The sequence below is a fragment of the Pararge aegeria genome, chromosome Z (assembly GCF_905163445.1).
Source record: "Pararge aegeria chromosome Z, ilParAegt1.1, whole genome shotgun sequence".
Taxonomy (NCBI): Eukaryota; Metazoa; Arthropoda; class Insecta; order Lepidoptera; family Nymphalidae; genus Pararge; species Pararge aegeria.
Genome location: NC_053208.1, coordinates 11,573,244 through 11,595,063, shown reverse-complemented (window position 1 = coordinate 11,595,063; position 21,820 = coordinate 11,573,244). Strand labels below are relative to the sequence as shown.

Here is a 21,820-nt window from a genome sequence, read left to right as displayed (position 1 = left end):
TGATTACGGTGATAATTTATTTTCTATTCATAAAGAGATTAGATCAGCCGTTAAAAAGATATCGAAGATTTGGAAAGAGAAAAGAATTAGGACAGTGTGTAGTCGATTTGAACGATATCCATCCATATCCATCCATATTGATATATGGTTGGATATCGATATCGAAACCTGCAAGTTACTAGTTTCTAATACGCACCGTTAAAATCTGGATCGATCATCTAGCTTTAGCCTTCCTGGGTCACAATATAGGTTTTATTCAAAAGAAGAGTGAATATGCTTCTTCTAAGCAATCACGCTAAACACAAGCACGAAACTTGGACCGTATCACAGCTTTTTGTAGGCAGTCCAGTTGCAGTTGCAACGATTATTAAATTATACTGGTGGGGCAAGACTTGTCTTCCATATGCGAGGGCTCTAAAATATAAACCCTTTATCCTGCTCCGAGAAGATTGACAGTAACGACAGAAAGCTTAACGTGCTATACAAAACAAGGGGGGCTCAATAAGGCCAATTTCTAAATTTACAGGCTGGGGCATAGAATAAATATAAATATACTACGACAATACACGCACCGCCATCTAGCCCCAAAGTAAGCGTAGCTTGTGTTATGGGTACTAAGATAACTGATGAATATTTTTATGAATATAATACACATAAATACTTATAATATACAGATAAACGCCCAGACACTTAAAAACATCCATGTTCATCACGCAAACATTTTACAGTTGTGGGTGTCGAACCCACGGCCTCGAGCTCATAAAGCAGGGTCGCTGCCCACTGCGCCAACCGGCTGAATATCTTTGTATGTCAACCCTATATCTAAAGATTTGGCCCTAGTAATGGCCACAACTACCTCTAGGTCCGAGGTAAAATGGTCCAACGAAGTATTTTACCTGCTGCGAAGGTTATAACCAGAACTTAATTAAGCAAATTTATAGACTACATTTCTACGCACCAGTAATTTTAATTTTTGTCCCAGACTTGAGATATTTCTTGTAAATGAATGCTTTAAAATAAAAATTTGTGTAAGTCAATGCTAAAGCTTCTTAATAAATAAACACATTTATAAAATTCTAGGTGATGAATGAGATTTCTGTTTCATGCGAAAAACAATCTAATTATAGTTGTTCTCAAAAATAAGGGACTCTCGTTAAACATACTCTTTCTTTTGCGAGTTAAATTACTTATTAACTGACTTCCATTGACGAACCATGCAATTTGCAGATCCCAAAATGCTTGAAATTCAATAAATAATATAAGATATTCTGTAGATTGTCTTGTAAATTAAACAAACGAATAAAATTGCATACAATTAAAACCGAGCGCTTTGCTTTGGATCGAGATATCCATTTCCCACATTTTTATCTTCTCTTAGAGCAATAATTTACTGACAAATGGTTGCACACTTCTTCTTCACCCTATTCCCGTGCTTTGGCAGGTGGAGATACAATTTTATCCTTGAGTGGATATAATCGGGGGATAATTTTTTTCTTCTGCATATGCTCTAGCCCCACAGAACGCGTCATCTGTTTTCTTACGATCCAAACTTGAATTTCTTCGCGGTATGCACAGGTTTGATTAACTACAGACGATTTTGAAAATGTTTGGCCATCATCATCATTATTATCATCAAATGAGTAACCCAACAGGGCAAAGGTTTAGAAGTGTTAATCCGTAGTCAACCACGCTGGCCAAGTGCAGATTGGTAGCCTTCACACACCTTTGAGAACTCTGAGAAGGCATGCAGGTTTCCTCATGATGTTTTCTTTTCACCGTTTTAGCAAGTTATATATTAATTATTAAAACTGAAAACGCACGTAACTACTACCAAAACTTCAATGGGCTGAAGCGGTGATAGCCTTGTGGACGGCCATATTCAGACATAACATTAAACACAAATAAAATCTTGTGTTTATAACCCTGATTTCAGCAATACCAACGATGGTACACGAAAGGTGTATGAACTGGACTTTCTCACTTCTGACAACAATAAATTCTATTTGTGTTTGCTTTCACAAGACGTCCGAGTGACGGATAAATGGAGTCTTTAAATTTATGAGAGCATTTTATTTTGATAACACTCCTCTGCTTTCAAACGAAACACTTGGCAGAGATAATCATTAAAATCGATTACTCATTTCAAGTGGCAAAACTTTATTTGTGATGTTTTCAAAGAAGTTTATTCACGTAATTTTTGTACGTCGCCAAGTACCAACTTATTCACTCATTGTCGGGGAAAAAAGTATATCTCATATAAGCTTATTTTATTACAAACGCACTGAAATAATGCAAATTGGCGGACTGCACAAGATCCCAGGATATCTCTGCAGTGCATGACAATTTGTTCTCTGCCTATAAATGTATCAATATTGGGTGCAAGTCTTTTCTTTTATGGGAGAGAATGAGTTACTTTTCTTTCATGAGAGGTAATGAGCTACTTACTGAGCTTACAATCCTCAATACTGCTCCAATGCCTTAAAGATTATATTCGCCAGTTTGTAGTGATAATTATTGTCTTAATCTAGTGGTTAGCGTGTGCAACTACGGATCACGAGGTAGTGGGTTCCATTCCCGAGCCGAGCCGAGAAATGTCGTGTATTTAAATTCAATACCAGCCCGGAGTAAGGAGTTAGCCCCACCACCAGGAGTTAGTCCCGCTGCTCGGATGCTTTTATTCCAGGCCTTAGCCCCGTGCAGTGGGAAGTGGGCTCTGCGTCATAATTTCTTGAAGATGAAGTGATAATATCCAGAACAGACGTTTTTAACTATTTATCGACGGTATATACCACTAATTTTGCGCTACAGACACCCCAATATAATTTTGGGCCGACCCCCCCTTATACTCGTTACCGAAGACTGGTCATCTTTACACGAAATTGTTTACCGCTAAAAAAACGAGGCAAATATACAAATATCATTTAGCAAATAAATATTTAAACAAACACCAGGTGCCCAACATTTTGAACCTACGACATAAGACGTCCTTTCCTCTCTTACCGCGGTAGACTAAGCTATTACGTCTTTTTAAAAGTATTTTAAAAGTGTTGGTGTAGATAAAGTGATTCCCTTAACTATAATATAACATATTATATAGCTGGATAAAGCAAAAAAAAAACTCACCTGAATATTTTCCGCCTCCCCATCGCCTTCGCCGCCCCCGCCGCGATCGTTAACAATATCCTAAAAGCATAAAACCATACACTGTAGCCCGAGCACTCTTCTATCGCTAATATAAATCTAAATATAACCGTTATAAACACGTTACTCACGCGTTGAGTCACAGTTATTTTCTCAAAACTACCAAAGGAAACTTGAAATCATGACAGACCCTTGTAAGGTAGGTGCCAAGAATCAAAAGTTACGAGAATATTCAGCAAATGTAACATATTTCGTATGTTTATTGCGACGCGGCCAAGTGATATCATTTATTGTATAAATTCAGTCCGCTTTCTCTGCATCTTAGCAGGTTAGCAAAAATTTTATCACCGGATTATATCCCCTGACTGAGGAATATAATAAACGTGTCTACCCGCTAAAGCAAGGGAACATGGAATAGGTCAAGTTTACCTCAGTTTATTATTACACATATATTATGTGGATATTATTTCCACATTGCTCTGAAAGTTGATAAAGCTGTGGGAGAAGATACATTTCTATCCTTTCCCCGGTAGGATTATTGTCTCCTGCCCATGCCAGCCGTGCTGGAGGGAATTATTCCCCTTTTCATCAAAAAGCTACTTGGAAGTTTTGCATAAATTAGTCTAAGCAACATTTGAGAAATTAACACTTTATAACATTGTTGTTAATTTGTTTGATCGTAGGTCTTAGAATTCTTCATAACACCTATTTATTTTTTCAGATTCTTATCTGCGTTTATAACTCCTATCTCGTATACGACTCGGTAAATCGCAGCATCCTCTGAAATTGTACGCTGGCAAAGCACAATTTAATTTATCAAATTGATTCCTATCACCGAACTTGCCTGCCCGATAATCTGTAGTAGTGTCTTAACGTAACGTACACTGGTAAAGACGGCGAACATCTCGCGACATAGCTGGAATTTAGTTCAGGCTAAGAAGCTTAAACCGGAAAAACTATTTGTGAAAGATTAACTGTTGAATTATTAAATAATTTATGGGATTAACTCAAAACATCATTGAATTTTGAGCAACCGCTATTCAATGATAACATCAAACTCACGTCCATGTCAACATGGCCGACACCGGTGGAACGTCGTTTCGGTCTTCGCCTGCGCTGTATGACATTGAGCGCCGCTTGCGTGCTTGAAGGTGACGAAGAAGATTTGCTTTCTGAACTGCTCTCGCGTTCTTTTTCCTCTTCACCTGAACAAAAAATAGTTATAGTAATTTGGGATGATAGATGGTACTGGCTTACCCTTTATATCCTCATCAACTAAGGCTCGCTTGGGTATGAAGTTGTTATTTTTATTATCAGGTTGCTCTTTATATGGTTAACAATGTGAGGTGATGAAAACAAAAATACCACTAGGCTATGTTTGTCACGGGCTCTTCTGTCAAGGCCTGAGAACATTTGCCTCCCAAACGCTGAGGTTTAGCTTAGTGTCCAGCACTGAGTAATTTAATTAAATAAGTCATGATACATCGATTAAAAACTTTGTAATTATCATGATGACTTATTAACATGAGAGATTATTAACGTACCGGTGCGGCTGTCTTCTGTCGACGAGGAACTGACGTGAGTGTTACTGATAGGAGGTGCAGTAGCGGTAGTGTTGGCAGTAGAGGCCGAGGGTGGCCGACGTAGCAAGACTGTCGCCTCCGCAGCGGGCGCTGTCGTCCGGGGCGAAGACCGACCCGCGTCTTCCAACTCGAACTGTTATTCAACGATACATTACTTATACATTCAAAATTAATTGCTACTCATGTTCACTTTGATTCACATAATTTTCCATCTATCTCAACAACAATGCTAAAATTCTAATCAATAAGCTTATTAAAGAATTATTTGCTTAATATGAGTATATAGTAAGTCAACATGTTTGTATACTCATTTAGAGTATTAGCGCGTAAGCAAAGCCGGCCTGCCTCAGCCATCGCTGATGATCCGCACTTTCGACAAGGCATCCAATGCCACATATTATATGGATTATTTAAATTATAAGAATGGATAGTAATATTTAATTCAAGATTGCAACATTAAATTCCACCGCTTTTATTTCAAAAATAAAAGCAGTCGTTACGACTCTATTAGAACGCATTCTTTAGCTCTACCTCCTGAAGAAAATTCACTTTCTCTGTAGCAACAAAACGTGTTTCTTGGTATTGAAGCTTGTTGTGATATTTTGCTTAGCATAAAAGATAAATAGCATACAACATCGAACAACCAAACACACAGAACATTGAGTAGTGAATAATAAACTGAAGTAATTTTTAATGTTCCCAAGCGTAAAACGTCTGGCCGTCTGTCCGTCTGATGGTCGTGAAACGGTCTTCAGTAATGGCTTAAGGTCTAACATGAAACTGGACTAACATCAATTGTCTCTTATTGCTGTAAAAATGTAAAGCAATATAAAAATACTAATAACTCCCGTCACTGAAGGCCATCAAAATTTATAGGGTTACCTCACAGAACTTTTCGCACAGTAGGGGAAATCCAATCATTTCAATTTCCGTTCTAATAATACTCCTGCCGTACGTAAGGAGCGCCAAGGACTTAAACATACTATATAATGTTGCATACAATATAGTTTTGTGACGCATAACACGACTGTGTTCAATATTATTAGGTTTGTCCAAAATCTTTAGAAAAATCACCTTGATTACAAAAAAAAAACACTGCAAATTTCTTCACTTCACATTACACGTTGAGCGAATGAATAAATTTAGAGGAATTTCCAAAATATCCACAAAAGGGTATATGCTTTCAAGGCTACTGTAAGATAATCCATTTTAAATATATGTATAATAAAGATCACTGTATAACATACTATAATTACTATATTGCGGCGAATACATTTTGATGATAGAGTATCATCAGGTTTCTATATTCTGAGCAATATATCAGATTTTCGAAACAAAACAGTAGTCCTTTGGAAAGGACATGTGCTTTTGAAAAATTGACAAAAGTATATCAATGGGTTAATTTAATACCACACACAAAATGTAAAGCCCAATCAATACACACATAATATACTAAACATTAACAGCTTCAGTGATAAGAGTTGTATAGGGTGTGAAAAATTGTTTACACACCGTTGTCTCTCTTTCTGATTACAGTAATTAACATAAGAAGGAAGAAGACAAAGCTATTTGTGAATATTAATTGCTATACAACGTTTATCAATGAAAGTGAAAAAGCATGCAACAGTGATGACTGATGGATGATGGATGACATACATATTCGACATTTAGTTTACGAGCAAACAAACAAGGAAATATTTATTTATCACATAAGACATTTTAATGTAATATCTTATATTGTATCTTATGTAATAAACGTTAATATTATAGATATAGCAGATAACAAAAAAAAATACATTTTACAACACATTGACAATAACAGTAGGTAGAAATTGTATATCCAAATTGGTTTTTAGAGTGTCCCAATACAATATAAAGAGGCTAAATAAAATAATTAATGTTCTTGTATTAAGAGCGAGATGGCAGTAATAAGAATATTGCATCATCGTGATAGATAAATAACATTATCACAACTATTTATTGATTTTAAAATTGACTGTATAAATGAATAAGAAATACAGAATACAGCTAATTTCAGAATTGGTTTACGGTTTTGTAAACTGATGCAAAAAAATCATATGATTTTATGGTATCTATTGGAAATATATTTGTCAATCAGTTCTTAATAAATAAATACCCAAGATACATATGTTGGTATCATCGTAGTTATATTCACGGTTTTAAGTTTGGATTACTTATTAAAATTGCATAAATACCAAAAACTCATTATGCAGTATATAAATATTCTAAATTCAAATGTCTGTTTTTCTGTGAGCTTTTGTTAACACTCCGCAAGGAGATCAAATGCAACCTAATTCTTAATACAAAGACCTCCCAAGGATTTTTTTTAACCTTACTCCACGCGAACGGTGCCTCGGACCTTAGCTAGTACTATATATGTCTACTCAAACGCAAAAACCTATACTTCTCGGTAAATATTTACGGTTTGACATGAACATCAATTACAATAACTATGTGTCGAGAATAGGATATAAACCCTATTTAAAAAACCAATTTGGCTAAGAAATAGAAGGAGCACTGCAAACAGTATAAGGCGTAGCCTATCTTTAAATTACATGCTAGGTGTTTTAATAAACACTTAGAAACAATACGACAATCTAGAACAATATTATGATAAAAACAAAATACAACGCGATACAATTTAGCCTTTACGAAGAAATACGTTTCGAACTCTATAAAGTACTACGTAAAATATAATAGTGACGCAAAAAAAATAACATATACGTAGTCTTTTTTTGCGTCACCATCATCATCCACTACACCACGCTAGCCAAGTGCATATAGGTAGACTTTAAACGCCTTTGAGAACCTTATGGTAAACTCATAGGTATGCAGGTATCCTCACGATGATTTCCTTCACTGTTTAAATGATTAAATTAAAAAAAAAAGCCAAAGCCTTTAACACAAGGCTATCACCGCTTTTTAGACTATCACCGAATTTTTATTGAGCTTTTATATCAGATCAATACCAATTCATGGAGACCAACCTAACGAATGCAAAGCCGATAGGTCATCTGTCATGCCTAATGCACAATATTGCCGCGAGCTATCAATGCTTCGCAGTTATGCCAAACACCTCGCCACGACTCGAGAATACAACAGAAAATCTTACCAAATGGTTCGAAACTATTGAGTGTACGTAACAATATTACTATACCAAAGTTTCCCACGCGCTTTGACAATCGTAGAAACGTAAACGCTAGCTTTCTACACTTTTATTCGTAATATAACAAATCAAGAAGAAGTAAGTGGATTCCTTGACATTTTAAGAGACCTTTTAATGCTTTAAAAATCTGTCGTTTTAGTGCTAAACGTTCTTGGACTTCGACATCACGACTTGTCGAGACAGTATACGATGCAAGATTGAGCTTAGGTTAGCTAATTAGTAATTTTTTACATCCCTCTTCCCTACGTCCTACCCTACTTTCTAGATATTGTACACAATATATTTAAGAACATTTTACCTTATTGAGTCGAAACGTATTCAATAGTACAACACCAAGCGCCGCACGGAAGGCATCAATTTTGAAGTACTTTTCATATCATGCGTGTGTGCCCAAGGTGTTAGTGCCCGTGACTATAACACGACTACCAATTGCTTTGTAATACTCAAATACCTTTTTAAAACATCATTTATAAGTTAATGTGAATTTTGTAAGAAAAAATTACGAAACTGCAAAATAATATATACATATTGGTTAAGGCACCAAATACTTGAATCTGGTTTAGTTTACAATCGGACGTTGAGCTTCAACACATTGGTATATGGGATTGGCACATAATGTAAAATATAACATTAACAATACTCCATTCAGTTTTAACACTTATTCAGCCGTTTAGGACCAATAAACTAGGATGTGAACTCAATTGTTTAATTATCATCCCAAAACCCGACGTGATACAGGACATATCCCCTAAACTAGTAAATCAGAGGCATTTCTCACATACGGCTTGACTTTCATTCGACATGTTTAATGTTTAAATATCATCGATCATCGACCATCGACAACCCTTGCCCAAATAAATGTGCCCAAGTGATATAAAAATTAAAATCTCAAAAAGTCAGAAAGCATTTAGAAATCTAGAAGGTGAACAAATTAAAGAACGAGATTCGAATAGATTTTTTCCGCTACACGAATCGACCGCAATTGATTGAACCGCCGCACGGCGCCCCTGTCATCGATGTAGGGTGAACCTCTTATAAACCAAACTATTACTTAAATATCTCGATTTTTTTTACCTATAATTCGGGAAATTGGCCAGATTAACATATATCACGGGTTTATATAATATTTGTTATAACTGAACCAGACGCCAATTTGTATTTTCTCTACTTTACCGCAAAAACAATTTTGCACATTTTGTTATTTTTCTCTTTACAAATTAAGTTATTTCATTAATTCAATTTATAAATAAAACGTTACTTTATGTGAGTCTTAATTTTATTCATAGTTTTTTAATTACAAAGCAATTGATAGTTGCGTATAAGTGTACCGTGGGACAAAGGACCTTATTAGTGGGGTCGAGTCGCAGCCGCCAAGAAGGGCGCCGCTCACTGTTGGCCGCAATAGTCGCGGTGGCGGTCGCGGTCGCGCACGCCAGCGCTAGCGTGACGGCGACGTCCCTGCCGCTCAGGGCGCTGCGAGCCTACGATACGCATATCGTAAAGGAACCTCCAGAGGGTTACGATGTTTAAATAGAATATTTTACAAAATTGATTGCAACAAAATTTGGAATAATATTATGCGGATAATAGAAATGGTATTTATATAACATATACTGGTATTTATATATATGATAACAATCACAAAATTGCAGGGCTTGAAAACCAGTTAATTTTCCAACCAATTAGAGGTATCAGTGGATGTTTTAACTGTTAAACATTTACTAGTTACCAAGCAGTTTCCTTGTGTGAGAGTTGACAGGGTTGATTGAACTCCGATTTTCTCGAATCGTTTAAAGCAAGTCTCATGCTTATGCATGTATTATTTCCGAATTTCTTTTACTTGAACGTGCACGGGTTTAACGTACGAAACCTCGGACCTTTGACCGATCACAGGGTGATTTGGTATATCGTCCCAAGCCAGTAAATTGTTATTGGTAAACCAAAACTTAGGTTATTTGGAAACAGTTTCAAGCCTTGCAAAATGAGTAAAATTTGGTAGGACATAAATCCAAAACTAAACTAATAATTTTACATCGGTCCACCGACCGACGACTAAAATAACTAGTTTACTTAAAGATTTACGTAGAACCCATTAAATTAAATAACTTTTGGAAGATAGTCTTTTTGGTGTTAATATTTCCTTCTAAAAATACTACTTGGTATGTTCTAAAGTATAACGTTAAATGTAAACTGTTAAATGTAAATAAATGTATGGGAGTCATTTTATTAATACTATTCTAAATGTCGGTAAAGTTAACCACATAAAACAATTACTCGAACAAAATCATAAACATAATATATATTTACAAGTGTCACGTATACCACTTAACACAAATCAAACAACCCTCCTTATTTTTCTACACGGAAATAATTTTCGGAATACTGAAACGTAAATAATACGTAACTAATATTGATTGTTTTGCAAATTGATTTGCAAAAGTGCAGTTCAAATAATGGTAAGATACTAAAATAAAAACAATTTTGTCATCACAGGATCATCACGAACTATATACACTTATTTGCGAAAACCCCGATCACTTCTATTCACTTTTCTAATAATAAATTGGAAAAACCATTTTTAATGGGAAGGTATTATGACTTCGAAAATCCATACCATAGAATAAACAGGTCATAGTATAAAAAAATAATGACTAAAGCTAAACTCAATTTGGGTATCCATTTACTGTCTGTGCAAAAGGAGACTCACTCTGTAGCGTCAATCTAGAATGCACACAATCTAGAATGCTTTTTAGAATTCATTTAAGTGGTCTATTTTTAATTTTCGAAAGTCGTGTTTAAGGGTGTGGACTTAATAATAGAAATTGAAAAGTCGTAAGATCATAATATAGTACGGGATCGGAGAGATATAATTTAAAAACGAACGAGGCGTAATTGCCAAAAGTAAATAATTAAGTTTATGGGTTATAAAGGAGAAAGAAGAATATGAAACAGAAGTATGATAAAAGAGTTAAAAACGCTTCAGTGAACGGATTTTCCGCAAAATCGTTTATTATTTACAATAAAAAGCAACAGTTGTTTTATCCAATATTAAGTACTCCATTCTCACTATAAAAGGGATTACATACAATTTGTGTAACCACTGCAAAGCTATTTTAATCCACCACTTAATACACAGCTGAAGAATGAAATAAAACGTATAAAATGAAACATTTTTATACCAGACTTATAACAGGTGTCAGTTGTTCTTATTTTAATAAACTAAAGAAACTTTGTGTGGGCATAAAATTATACTCTAGCAACGGTATCAGGAAGTGACAAAGTTAATAACATAACAAAAATCTTTTAAATGTGGTTTTGCATTCGGTGCAGTATTTTCATAAAGCGCTTAAAGAAGTATAACTTTAGAATGTGGATAAATTCTTATTTACTCTGCCGCTAAAGTATCCATATTACCAGCTTTCCAATTTAATGAAAAGGTACTGTGAGCAGTGTCAAAATTGGTATATTAAAATAGCTGCAGTTTACGTATTTATCACTCAATGTTGTGTTAACGTAACAAAAAGTACGTACCGAGTGATCCATGTTGGATGTAGCATTTGCCTTCACGCTGGTTGGCAAGGGAGTTTCCGTCGTTCCATTACCAGCTTTCTTCTTGACTAATTGCTCAGCTGATTTGATCTCATCAAGAGTCACCCCCTGCGTCGATCGCCGCGTCTCCCGAACACGTTTGGCATGCGCCTTCCTCTGCGTCTCACTCTCTTCATCCCGGACAGGAGGTACAAATGACCTATAACCAATCTTTTGTGTTAACCAACCAACAGACAAAACGAAAAAGCAATCGTAACAAAAGGAAACAATAAAATCCAAATTATGCAGTTAAAAAAAAATTGATTGAATAAAACACTTCTAAAACATGCAAACACAATAAATAATTTAAGTAGTTACATATAATAACATCCATGCGTGATTAAATGCACTAAAAATCCGCAAATAAAGTGTCCGTTAACAAAAGACTAAGCGCTCAATCTAATAAAACCACACAATATATAATTTTATTTGGATACAAGACATTGCTGATTGTCTTTATTTTCTCAATGAAAATAAAGACAATCAGCAATGCTTTTTTTTTTCCTGTTTAACTCAAGATGTAATGCTTCTTTTAGCGTTTCATTTATCTTACAAAATACATTCTACTAGCTTTATATAATGAATAGCTGATATTAATTAACAAAACCAACCGCTCTACCGTAGGTATTATAAAAGTTACGTTAACTTCACAAAATATACAGTCTCGTGTCCAAATAAACAACTAATAAGCTACAATATCGTTGGTACTTGAAGAAATTCTTGAATATGTTCCCAGGCGACAGTTTGGTAGGTGTTGCCGAGCTCGGTGTTGAATTGCTACTGTTCGACTCTACGCTCTCCGAGGAGCTGCGATGTACATAACAATAATATTAACGCGCTATGCACATTAGACATAAGCTCTTAATTACACTTAACTAAAATAATAGGGTTGATGGGATAAGCCTTGCTACGAAATCCTTTACCTTACACTGGTTTACGAGTGAGTTTTTTTAGAAATTATTTTATCTCAATAAAAATGAATTAATTAATGTAAATTTCGAAAAAAATTGTTTTTAAACGAGGATTAGGTTCTTATATTGTATATCGATATCGTTTTCAGCTCATCCAAAGGTGCATTTTCGTACTAAGTTTTAGGTTCAGGTACTATTGAATTTTAAGTTCTACTTAATTCAAAGTTAAGTTCTAATAAATAAATTTCGATATTAATTTCATTAGTTAATATTATATAACAAATTATATTTTAATGACATATAACTTTCAGAACAAATCCAAGATTGTAGCCCAATCTAACTACTTTACTAAAACACTACCATTCAATAAAGTACTCTTTAAGTTATCTTGGTTTTATCTAATATCATACAATTTCATAACTCTGAATATAAAACTTTTTATACCTATTGTAATATATACTGGAATTTTATCATTGCTTGAGAAAACACAAGGTAGTAAAGGGTGTGATAAAGTTTAACCGTATTCATACTCCCAAGAAATATAACGATATTTCAAAGAGTTATTTCACACATTTCGATACACAACACGTGTAAAATTTTGTGTTTGAAAACAACTTCGACAACTAATTCGACAAGCGTATCTTAGGCAATGAAATTCCATTGTAACATGTAATCGATCTTAATAATTCCTCGAAATATTTGTTTATTTGTTTATATTGAACGTAAATATAAGGTCAGTTGGAAATGGGTCACTTACTGGGGAACCACCCATAACCCCAAACTGGTGACAACAGACAAGTAAAAAAAAAAACAGCGCCCTCTTAGTTTTCGGTAATCTACCTCATTGTAATGAGTTGAAACCACACTGTATGTTTGTGCGTATGAAAGTGTGTTTGAAGGACTGTTTCAATACTGTCCCGTTTTCTGTTGCCCCATTTGACCATAAAGTAAACAGCTGATTTTGTGGTTATCCCTGCACATATCATGAAAACTTTAAACTTCTTCATCAGTATTGATATTTGAAAATCCATCTTGTGTTAAACTAATGTTAAGTTTAACACTGGAACAAAACTGATGTATGGTTAGACCCCCATTGGTTTGGTACCCCTTTTCCAACAAGCCCTCTATATTTCTGGGCATACCATCTAACACCATTTTATAATATATTTATAATATAGTATCTCTTTATAATATCAAAACCCTTCTACTTACTAAACCGATTACAACCCATTCACAGTAAATGACATAATGTCCTTACTAATTACCAGGGCGCCTAGTGTGAGATTTTCTGCCTACGTCTACTTATTCGATCGCGTGAAAGTTAGCTACGAAACGGTGATTTGTACGGAATCGAAAGATCGCCATCTAGTTACAATAGTGAGAAACAGTTACGTAGAAATTGTCACACTACGCACTCTATGTATATAAATCAAATATTATTAATTTTCTGATAAAGCAGAACAGAGTTCGTTTTATGGACAAAATAAATATAAATTTTGAGTTTACAGGAGTTTGAATTCTATTTTTTTTAAATGATCTTCTGGGCATTTGGTTTTTGCAATAAAGCAACATATCAAAAGAAGAGTTTTGAGACAAATCAATACCTTAAAGTATTGCACACCTATTTGGAAATGCATTTTATTCGTATTTCGGAAAAATACTAAACAGTTTGAACGAAACATGACAAAAAATATCTACACAAGAGAGAAATATTAAAGATTCAATGCACTCATTAAAAATTCAATTAAATTTTAATGTAAATTTTGGAAGGTGAAAGTTATCTTAGAAATCATATCAATAAATTAATAAATTATTTGATTTACACCTTGTATAGATAAATAATTTAATGCTAATGTTATGTTGATTTACATACCTCCTGATTGTCTGTGTAGTGGAATTGGCTGGCGAGACCGTGGCAGAATTATTGGACGGAGCGTTCCACGTGTTCGCTTCTCTTTCTCTCCTGTCACTCGGGTTTATTCTACATAAACAAAACATAATGTCAAAAAAAGTTTAAAATTTGAAAAAACATTTTACTAACTACATTTATATAGAACTAAAGTGCAATTCTGTTATTATCCTTTATTACACTAATATGATTAAATGGATTTTCTTTACTTTCTCAGTATATCCATAATATCATGTTCGAATATAAGATTTAAATTCGAATTTTAAATATTTCAAAACAAATCTTTAGACTATAAGACATTAAAGAAAAATAGAATATAGTTACTCTCCTACGAGCAAAGTGTTAACATCAATCAATTTTTGCACTACCAAGGCCATGTTACTGCTGGTGAGCATGTTACCACCTTAAATTGTATCATAAGTTATAACTAATCATTGGATAAGATTGGATGTCAAGCTCAAACCAGTAGTTGTAAACAGGCCATACTATATTGCACATAACACAAAATACTATTTGGCCATGATACATATCCTTTGTAACATTAAACATATCTACTAACACCGTGCCGTTTTTTTTAATTGACAATATATTATAGAATGTTTTAATAGAAAGATAAGTTAAATGAATAGTTGGTTATAAACATTAAAATGGGTTAAAATGTGGACACACATTGGTTTCTCGTCTGGATCATAAGAACTTAGCATCGTGTTTGTTTGCAAATTAACTGATAAGAATAATTTCGAAGATAATTTAAGACCATTACTGGTTACAATTTGTTTCGAATAATTAAAAGTTGTGTTCTTTAATGTTTAAATTCGATATCAGCTTATATTTCACTCCTTTTAATATAAACTGACATTGCGTTTTTCTTTATTGTATAAAAGATTAAACCAACAGAGTTCGTTTATTTGTATGTTCGGATGCGAAAAATCACGGAAACTACTAGTCCGATTTGCGTTCGTTGAGACCAATTTAGGTTATAAAACATGACACCACAACACTGAGCTATTGCAGGTAAAACGCGAAGCATAGCTGGTGTGAAATAAATTACATTGTGTGTCATGAGTGATGATCTAGCAAATGAGTATGAGTTTAAGCCAACATAACAAAAACAAAGAAAGGTATAGTCAATTAATATCTCATTGCTGAAGAAATATTTGCTTGCTTACATGGGATAGAAGGAAATGGAGCTTACCTTAATACATTCAGTAACCTAACCACCAAAGGTCAAAATGTAAATAATAATTAAAGGTGCCGGCCACACATCCTGTTAACTCTGTAGACCACACACCCCCTACTGAGTTAGTTTGTTGCTAAAACAAGGTGGTCAAAATTTTCCATACTGAAATTGCTTAAACGATTGTCATCAAATGATTGCCATTGTACAACCATGTCGACTGAAATTAAAGCTCAACTGAAACTGGAGTGTGAGCTTTATGTAATGTAGCCCTAACCCTACTTCGTCGAATTCATTCCGTAGGTTTGTGTATGTTTTCATACAAACTAACGTTATAACAACGTTAGCGTAATTCCGTAAATAACAATAGTCCATACAAATTTGACAGATTCACTTTCTAAAGTTTATAAATATACTAGGGGCACATAGATAGTAGAGGATATCAAGAGATGCAACAGATCGAAACAGAAACCAATGTGGACCCTGAACGCCGCAGCACCTGGTCGGAACATCCTCATTAGTATTCTCAGTCGCATTGTTAGTAGCCTCCAGATTTTGTTTTTTCCTTAGCTCGATTGAAGCCAACGTTGACTGCGGCAGCGGCGGTATAGACGGACAGGATGATGCCTTTATACGCGCCGTCACGTCGCGGTATCGTTGATAGAAACTGTTTACACAACACACAAGCATGCTACATAATGTATGTACAGACAGATCGCACACTTTGGATGGCGTGACGGGGTGACCTACTGAATAACATAAAATGCGAATAAACGTTAGCGTGCACATGAGCGGTATGTTTTATGATTTAATATCTTTATTTCGCGACCACAACAGTCACTTAATAGTTTTAAGTTTAATAGTGAGCGTACTCTATATTCTAAGTGCATTTATTTCAGTTGGCCTAGTTTATAAGAAATTTAGAAACGTCAAGACAGTCCGTCTATAGTGACCACTGGTTCGCAAGAGAGAAGCCGGCAAGAATTCTTATTTGATGCTAAGACTTTTGGCAAGAAATAACCGTGGATTAAATATACAGAAACAGTGAAATATTAAAACAATTCCTCGACTGACTGGCTGGAAACGATGATTGCAAACCGCACTTAACTAGTTTCTTATTTTTTCAGCTTATTTTATTATAGACACGGTTTTTAAGCCACATCGTTAGATAAGTAAACGTAGGTAACAAAAAAAGTCCCTCCACCTATAGATATAAGTAAGCTTTAAGCTTAATAGAAAATATGTAATATGAATAATTTTAAAATATATTAAGTCCGTCTTATCATCCCAATTATTTAAATAAAAGGATGTATGAACTGGCGTAATTATTGCAAAAACAAAGAGAGAAAATGTGGACAAGAGTGTGTTAGTATGAAATGTAGGATTTCGTAGTCATGTCAAATAATTAAACTTTTACCGTACACCAAAATGAGTTATAAAATTTGTTACAAAATTACTGAGAGTATTTTATCTCTTTACATAGAGATGCACCACATAAATAAATCGTACACTAAATATTTCGTTAAAATAATAATTTCACGATGATTCACTTTCTGAATTAAAATGCAGAAATCCACAGAAAAACGTACGGAATACGGATTAGACAGGATGAAACTCTAAGGATTCCTTGTTAAGACTACGAAACCCTAATAAATGCAATTGAAATCAACCTAAATGTCACACAAGAGCAATTGTACTACCCGACGAAGGCACGAAAAAGGAGAAAGATTTGCAGCGTACAACACATGCATAAGTATATCGTTTGTTATACTTGTTCATTAATTTAGTAATTTCAAACGTCATCCCGCCAAACGATCCTCGGAACACCCTAAGCAACATTTATCGGACAGGACAATCTATACGCAAATTCTAATCCATCTACAACAGTACTAATGTGCACTGTATATTTTAACTAACTCTTTGTCGCCATTTTTCCGTTTTCCGACCTTTTTCTGTGAGCTGTCGAATTGACTAACTAAAAGTTTGACAAGGCCTCCTTGCACTGTATTTCTGAAATAAACACTTTATTACTGTACGAACTTGATTCCGGTATGTAGGTTTTGCAGCTAGCATTATTGTAATTCGTTTTATGCCTAAGCTTTGACAGAAAATAGTGAAAATTTAAACCGCCAGTTGTATAGCGGACAAGTGCAAGTCATAATTGCCCACAGAAGGTTCCGTACCTTTAACAGAAACGCGTACCTAAATACTTTTTTAAGTAAATAATTTAAAGTGCAACAAAAACAAAAAACAACTAGTTCAGTGTTCTAAAAAAAAGTAAGCTGATTTAAAAAAAAGTTAGCTTGATTTATTTTACTTGTTATATTTACATACACCTCTAACTAATATTCTGTTTATTTTATTACCTTTAACTAGATATCTATGACTAAAAACATATTTAAAAAAGTGCAAATAAAATTCTATCATACAATATCCGTCGACCTAGTAACCCAACAATATAAACATCCCCATATAACGCTGGGAGTTAATTATGAAAATACAAAAGTGATAGCGTTAATATTAACTGAAATAAAGTAATGAAAGACAGATGGACGGATAAAGAGCACTATAAGTATTCTTCTTAGACATTTTGGTACGGAACCCTACAGAGGCATCTCTCTCATGTAGATAAAAATAACATATTTTTTTATGTAACAAAGCGTCGCCTGCACTAAACAAATGCGATGCAATATGATTTTGATGGAAATGATCTTTTAGTACATCTGAGAACTGCATGCCAAAATACTGTTAAACCCGATGTGAGCCAATAGTATCTTGGAAACTTACGTCTTGTCATTTTCAAAGCTGTGCGTTCTCCTGAGTATCGTATCACTGTCCAAATTGTTGTTAGCCGGTTTGTTTTCACCTGGAACACAGTGGACAAATATTGAGGAAAGTTTATACTAACGTCTCTATGTACAAAATACCTTCTTAAAGTATATAGGATACAAAATACCAGTATGAATGCATATATATATAATGATTTTGGGTGTTTTTAAGTGCTTCACGTCATAATAATTATGATTTACCCTGAAAGGCGACAGCAAAAAATAAACTAAAATAATTTAAATCTTAACGAAGCATCATTTAGATGCTACTCTACATGAATTCGAATTTTTTATGACGCTTGTTTAAAAAAATTACAAGGATATATATATAATAAATAATGAAGAGTGATAAAGTACCAATATTATATACTTATTCTTCCAAATGATATTCAAACACAATAGAACAATAACTATTCTAAACATACTGGTACAATTAATATATCATATACATTATACATACTTTAAATTATTATCATTATATTATTTCTTATACATATTCAGACTTACTATTTCCTTCTTTTTTAGTTTTGCCGTGTTCTACCACTGCACCTAACTTTACAAGATTATATCATGAAACTTACTAACGTGGTCTACCACTATTGCAGGGGGTTAAAAATACATGTATTTTAACCATTCTCCTTTTCAAGAGATAGATGAATTAGCACTTAGACTACATTTTATTAAAAGCCGCTAATCCCGTTCATAATAACTAATACCTGATCGTAACCATAACAAGAAAGCGGAGTTCATTACCTGTACCACAAACCCGCATGGGTTTGTTGTACAATGTTGACACCCCATGCTGGTGTGTCAACTTTGCAGTCTCGTTTCTTCGTAATTTCCATAAAGCTTTAATAAATTTACGGCGACCGCGGGGCGCTGCTGGTAATGAACAAAAGAACAGCTTAAATAACAAAGCTACAGTACTCACGTCCATTATCCTGCTGCCTGTTACGGAAGGAGGCCGAACGTCGCCACGAGGGTGCTTCGTCCATAGCCTCGTTTTCTGCTGTCGGCTCTATCGAATCGGGCGACGGCGCGCGGCCTTTCGGCGGCTTGCCGTCCGAGACCTTGGGGATAATCTCTGGCACAGTCGGCGGCTTATCTGAATCAATGCAATAACTAATGATCACAAGCTGACACTTTATACTTATTTCATGGGCAGCATACATTATTCTCTCCGGGGTAAAGGATACAATTTTAACATCTTCCACAGCTTTACCAACTCTTCGACCATTGACTTACAAGTGAAAATAATATTCCATTATTATAAGTGTAATGATATCGGGGGTAAACTTCTCATATTCCCTGAGCCTTCGGGGGATACAAAAAATGCTTTATTCCTACCTATACTAGGTTATAACTTATAACCCAAACCTTAGATACAAAACCTTCTAGTTAAAAAAACCAAAACACAAAATAGTACGTTTCATAACGAATTCTTCGGTCGAATAGCAGACACTATGGGAACGCTGTACACGTAATATTAAGAACAAGGCCGCCTTTGCACCCTAAGTCTCTAACAATTTCTACTGTCTTTGTTTTCTTGTATTGAATTTTTTTTTCCTATCTATCTTGTTCTAATAGGTAGGTATATATATCATTTAAAAATACACATGTCGCCATCTTGGACCAAAGTAAGCGAAGCTTGTGTTATAAGTACTAAGATAACTGTAGAAAAATGTTAAGAATAATATACATAAATACTTTTAACACAGATAAAAATCCAGACTCCGAAAAACATTCATGTTCGTCACGCAAACATTTTCCAGTTGTAGGACTCGAACCCACAGCCCGGGACTCAGAAAGCAAGATCGCTGCCTAATGCGCCAATCGACCATCAAATAAGTATTTGACCAAAAGTACCTTGATGATGAATTACGTTAAGACTTGCACTGGTTTTTTTAGGAGAACTCTCGGCCATGCAGGTTTCCTCACGATGTTTTCCTTCACCGTTGAAACAAGTATATTATGAAAATTAGGCTTAATTTGCTTTACTCCGCGAAAAGTAGGAGAATCTGTATGGTGTAAGTTATAATTTCTTCAAACTCCACACCCAACAGATCTTATGAAATATTACGAAAATTTCATGATATATCGTGGAATTCCGCAAAGTTTCTATCAAATGTTGTCCCCCGAGAGTGAACTCGAAGTCCTACCCACTGAGCTATCACCGCTTTTTATCCTTGCACCCATACTAACCGTTAATAACATTATCAGTGTTTCCAGTGATCTCAAGCTCGACTCTCTTAACATCGTGTTGCGGGGGACTCCTCTTGCGCTTGTTGTTATTATTATTGTTGTTGTTGTTGATGCGACGCGGCGCTTTCAGGGACGCTTCAGCCAACCACGCGGATATCGACGGATCCACAAGATCCAGACAGGTTTGCCCCTGAAATTTCATAATAATTATTTGGACCCTCACGAAGTTAAAGCGGTTATCAGAAGTGACGCTATGCGATGGACCGTTGGAAACATCCATCGCCTAGCTGTCGTTAAACAATAATGGTAATGTTTTTAAACGCGGATGTCTTCTTTCTTCAGAGTAAGTACATATATACTATAATTTTAAGGAATTAAAAGAAAAGTTTGGAAGCTGATATCTTCGAAATGTGACACCTTACGAGTTTTTATCTAAGATTATAATTTGTGCGTAATGGTGTTAGCTGCCTGTTTTCCAAGGAATTATCCGTGAATGCGATTTTGAAATAAAAACAAAATGGCGGACTGTAAGTAAGCCAAAATCTTCAATGCCCTTTAATTCATTTCAAATCTAGACCTAAAATAAATTTGGTGTAGATTTATAAAAATATTTTTTTATAAATTAGATACACCATGTATAAAATTAAATTCAGCCTGTGTGGCAAGTACCCCATCGATCCTGCTATACTCAAACGAGTGAGTCATACATTTATTAAGGTCAGAGGGTTAATTAAGGTTATTTGCATAAAACATGGTAGTTACTTATTACTTTATACAAAATAGGTCACTGTGCGTTAAAATGTTTTTTTTTAATATTCATTTTTATATTGTTAACATCCTTCCCAATATTATAAATGCGAAAGTGTGTTGGTTTGTCTTTCCTTACCGCCATAACTAAGCAACCAATCAACTTGATTTTTGGCATAGAGATAGTTAAAAAGACGGAGATTAACAAAGGCTACTGTATATACCAGGAAAATAAACGGTTTCCTAGGGATTTAAATACCGATAATACGCGGCCATATAGCTAAAATACAATAAATTGATATTTCTCACCGAATAGTTTTTTAGGTTGGGATCTGCACCATGCTTTAATAACAATTCAGCAGCGTCCTTTTGGCCCCAAAGCGCCGCCGCGTGAAGTGGTGTCCAGTCCTCGTAGTCTACACAGTCGGGTTCCACGTTGCATTTCTCCAAAAGGATTTTTGCAACCTGCGGAGAAACGGGAATATAAAGTTTGTATGCTTATCGTAAGAACGTCTATCAAAACTATGTTATATGAAAAACCCGAGAC

General features: G+C 34.8%; 1 protein-coding gene across 5 annotated transcripts in view; it reads right to left on the bottom strand.

The window, feature by feature from the left end:
* Positions 1-21,820, bottom strand: part of LOC120636171 (protein phosphatase 1 regulatory subunit 12A-like) — a 61,898-nt gene that overhangs the window by 13,725 nt on the left and 26,353 nt on the right. For 3 of the 5 annotated variants that reach the window (XM_039907510.1, XM_039907509.1, XM_039907511.1), the window contains exons 5-15: positions 21,583-21,738; positions 20,527-20,716; positions 19,256-19,429; positions 18,284-18,362; positions 15,996-16,163; positions 14,284-14,391; positions 12,208-12,306; positions 11,443-11,659; positions 4,686-4,857; positions 4,204-4,346; positions 3,124-3,183 (exon numbers count right to left, since the gene is read on the bottom strand). In XM_039907510.1, the coding sequence (XP_039763444.1) occupies positions 3,124-3,183; positions 4,204-4,346; positions 4,686-4,857; positions 11,443-11,659; positions 12,208-12,306; positions 14,284-14,391; positions 15,996-16,163; positions 18,284-18,362; positions 19,256-19,429; positions 20,527-20,716; positions 21,583-21,738 (1,566 nt within the window). The remainder of the gene's footprint in view (positions 1-3,123; positions 3,184-4,203; positions 4,347-4,685; positions 4,858-11,442; positions 11,660-12,207; positions 12,307-14,283; positions 14,392-15,995; positions 16,164-18,283; positions 18,363-19,255; positions 19,430-20,526; positions 20,717-21,582; positions 21,739-21,820) is intronic. The other 2 variants (XM_039907512.1, XM_039907513.1) reach the window with 2 other exon arrangements.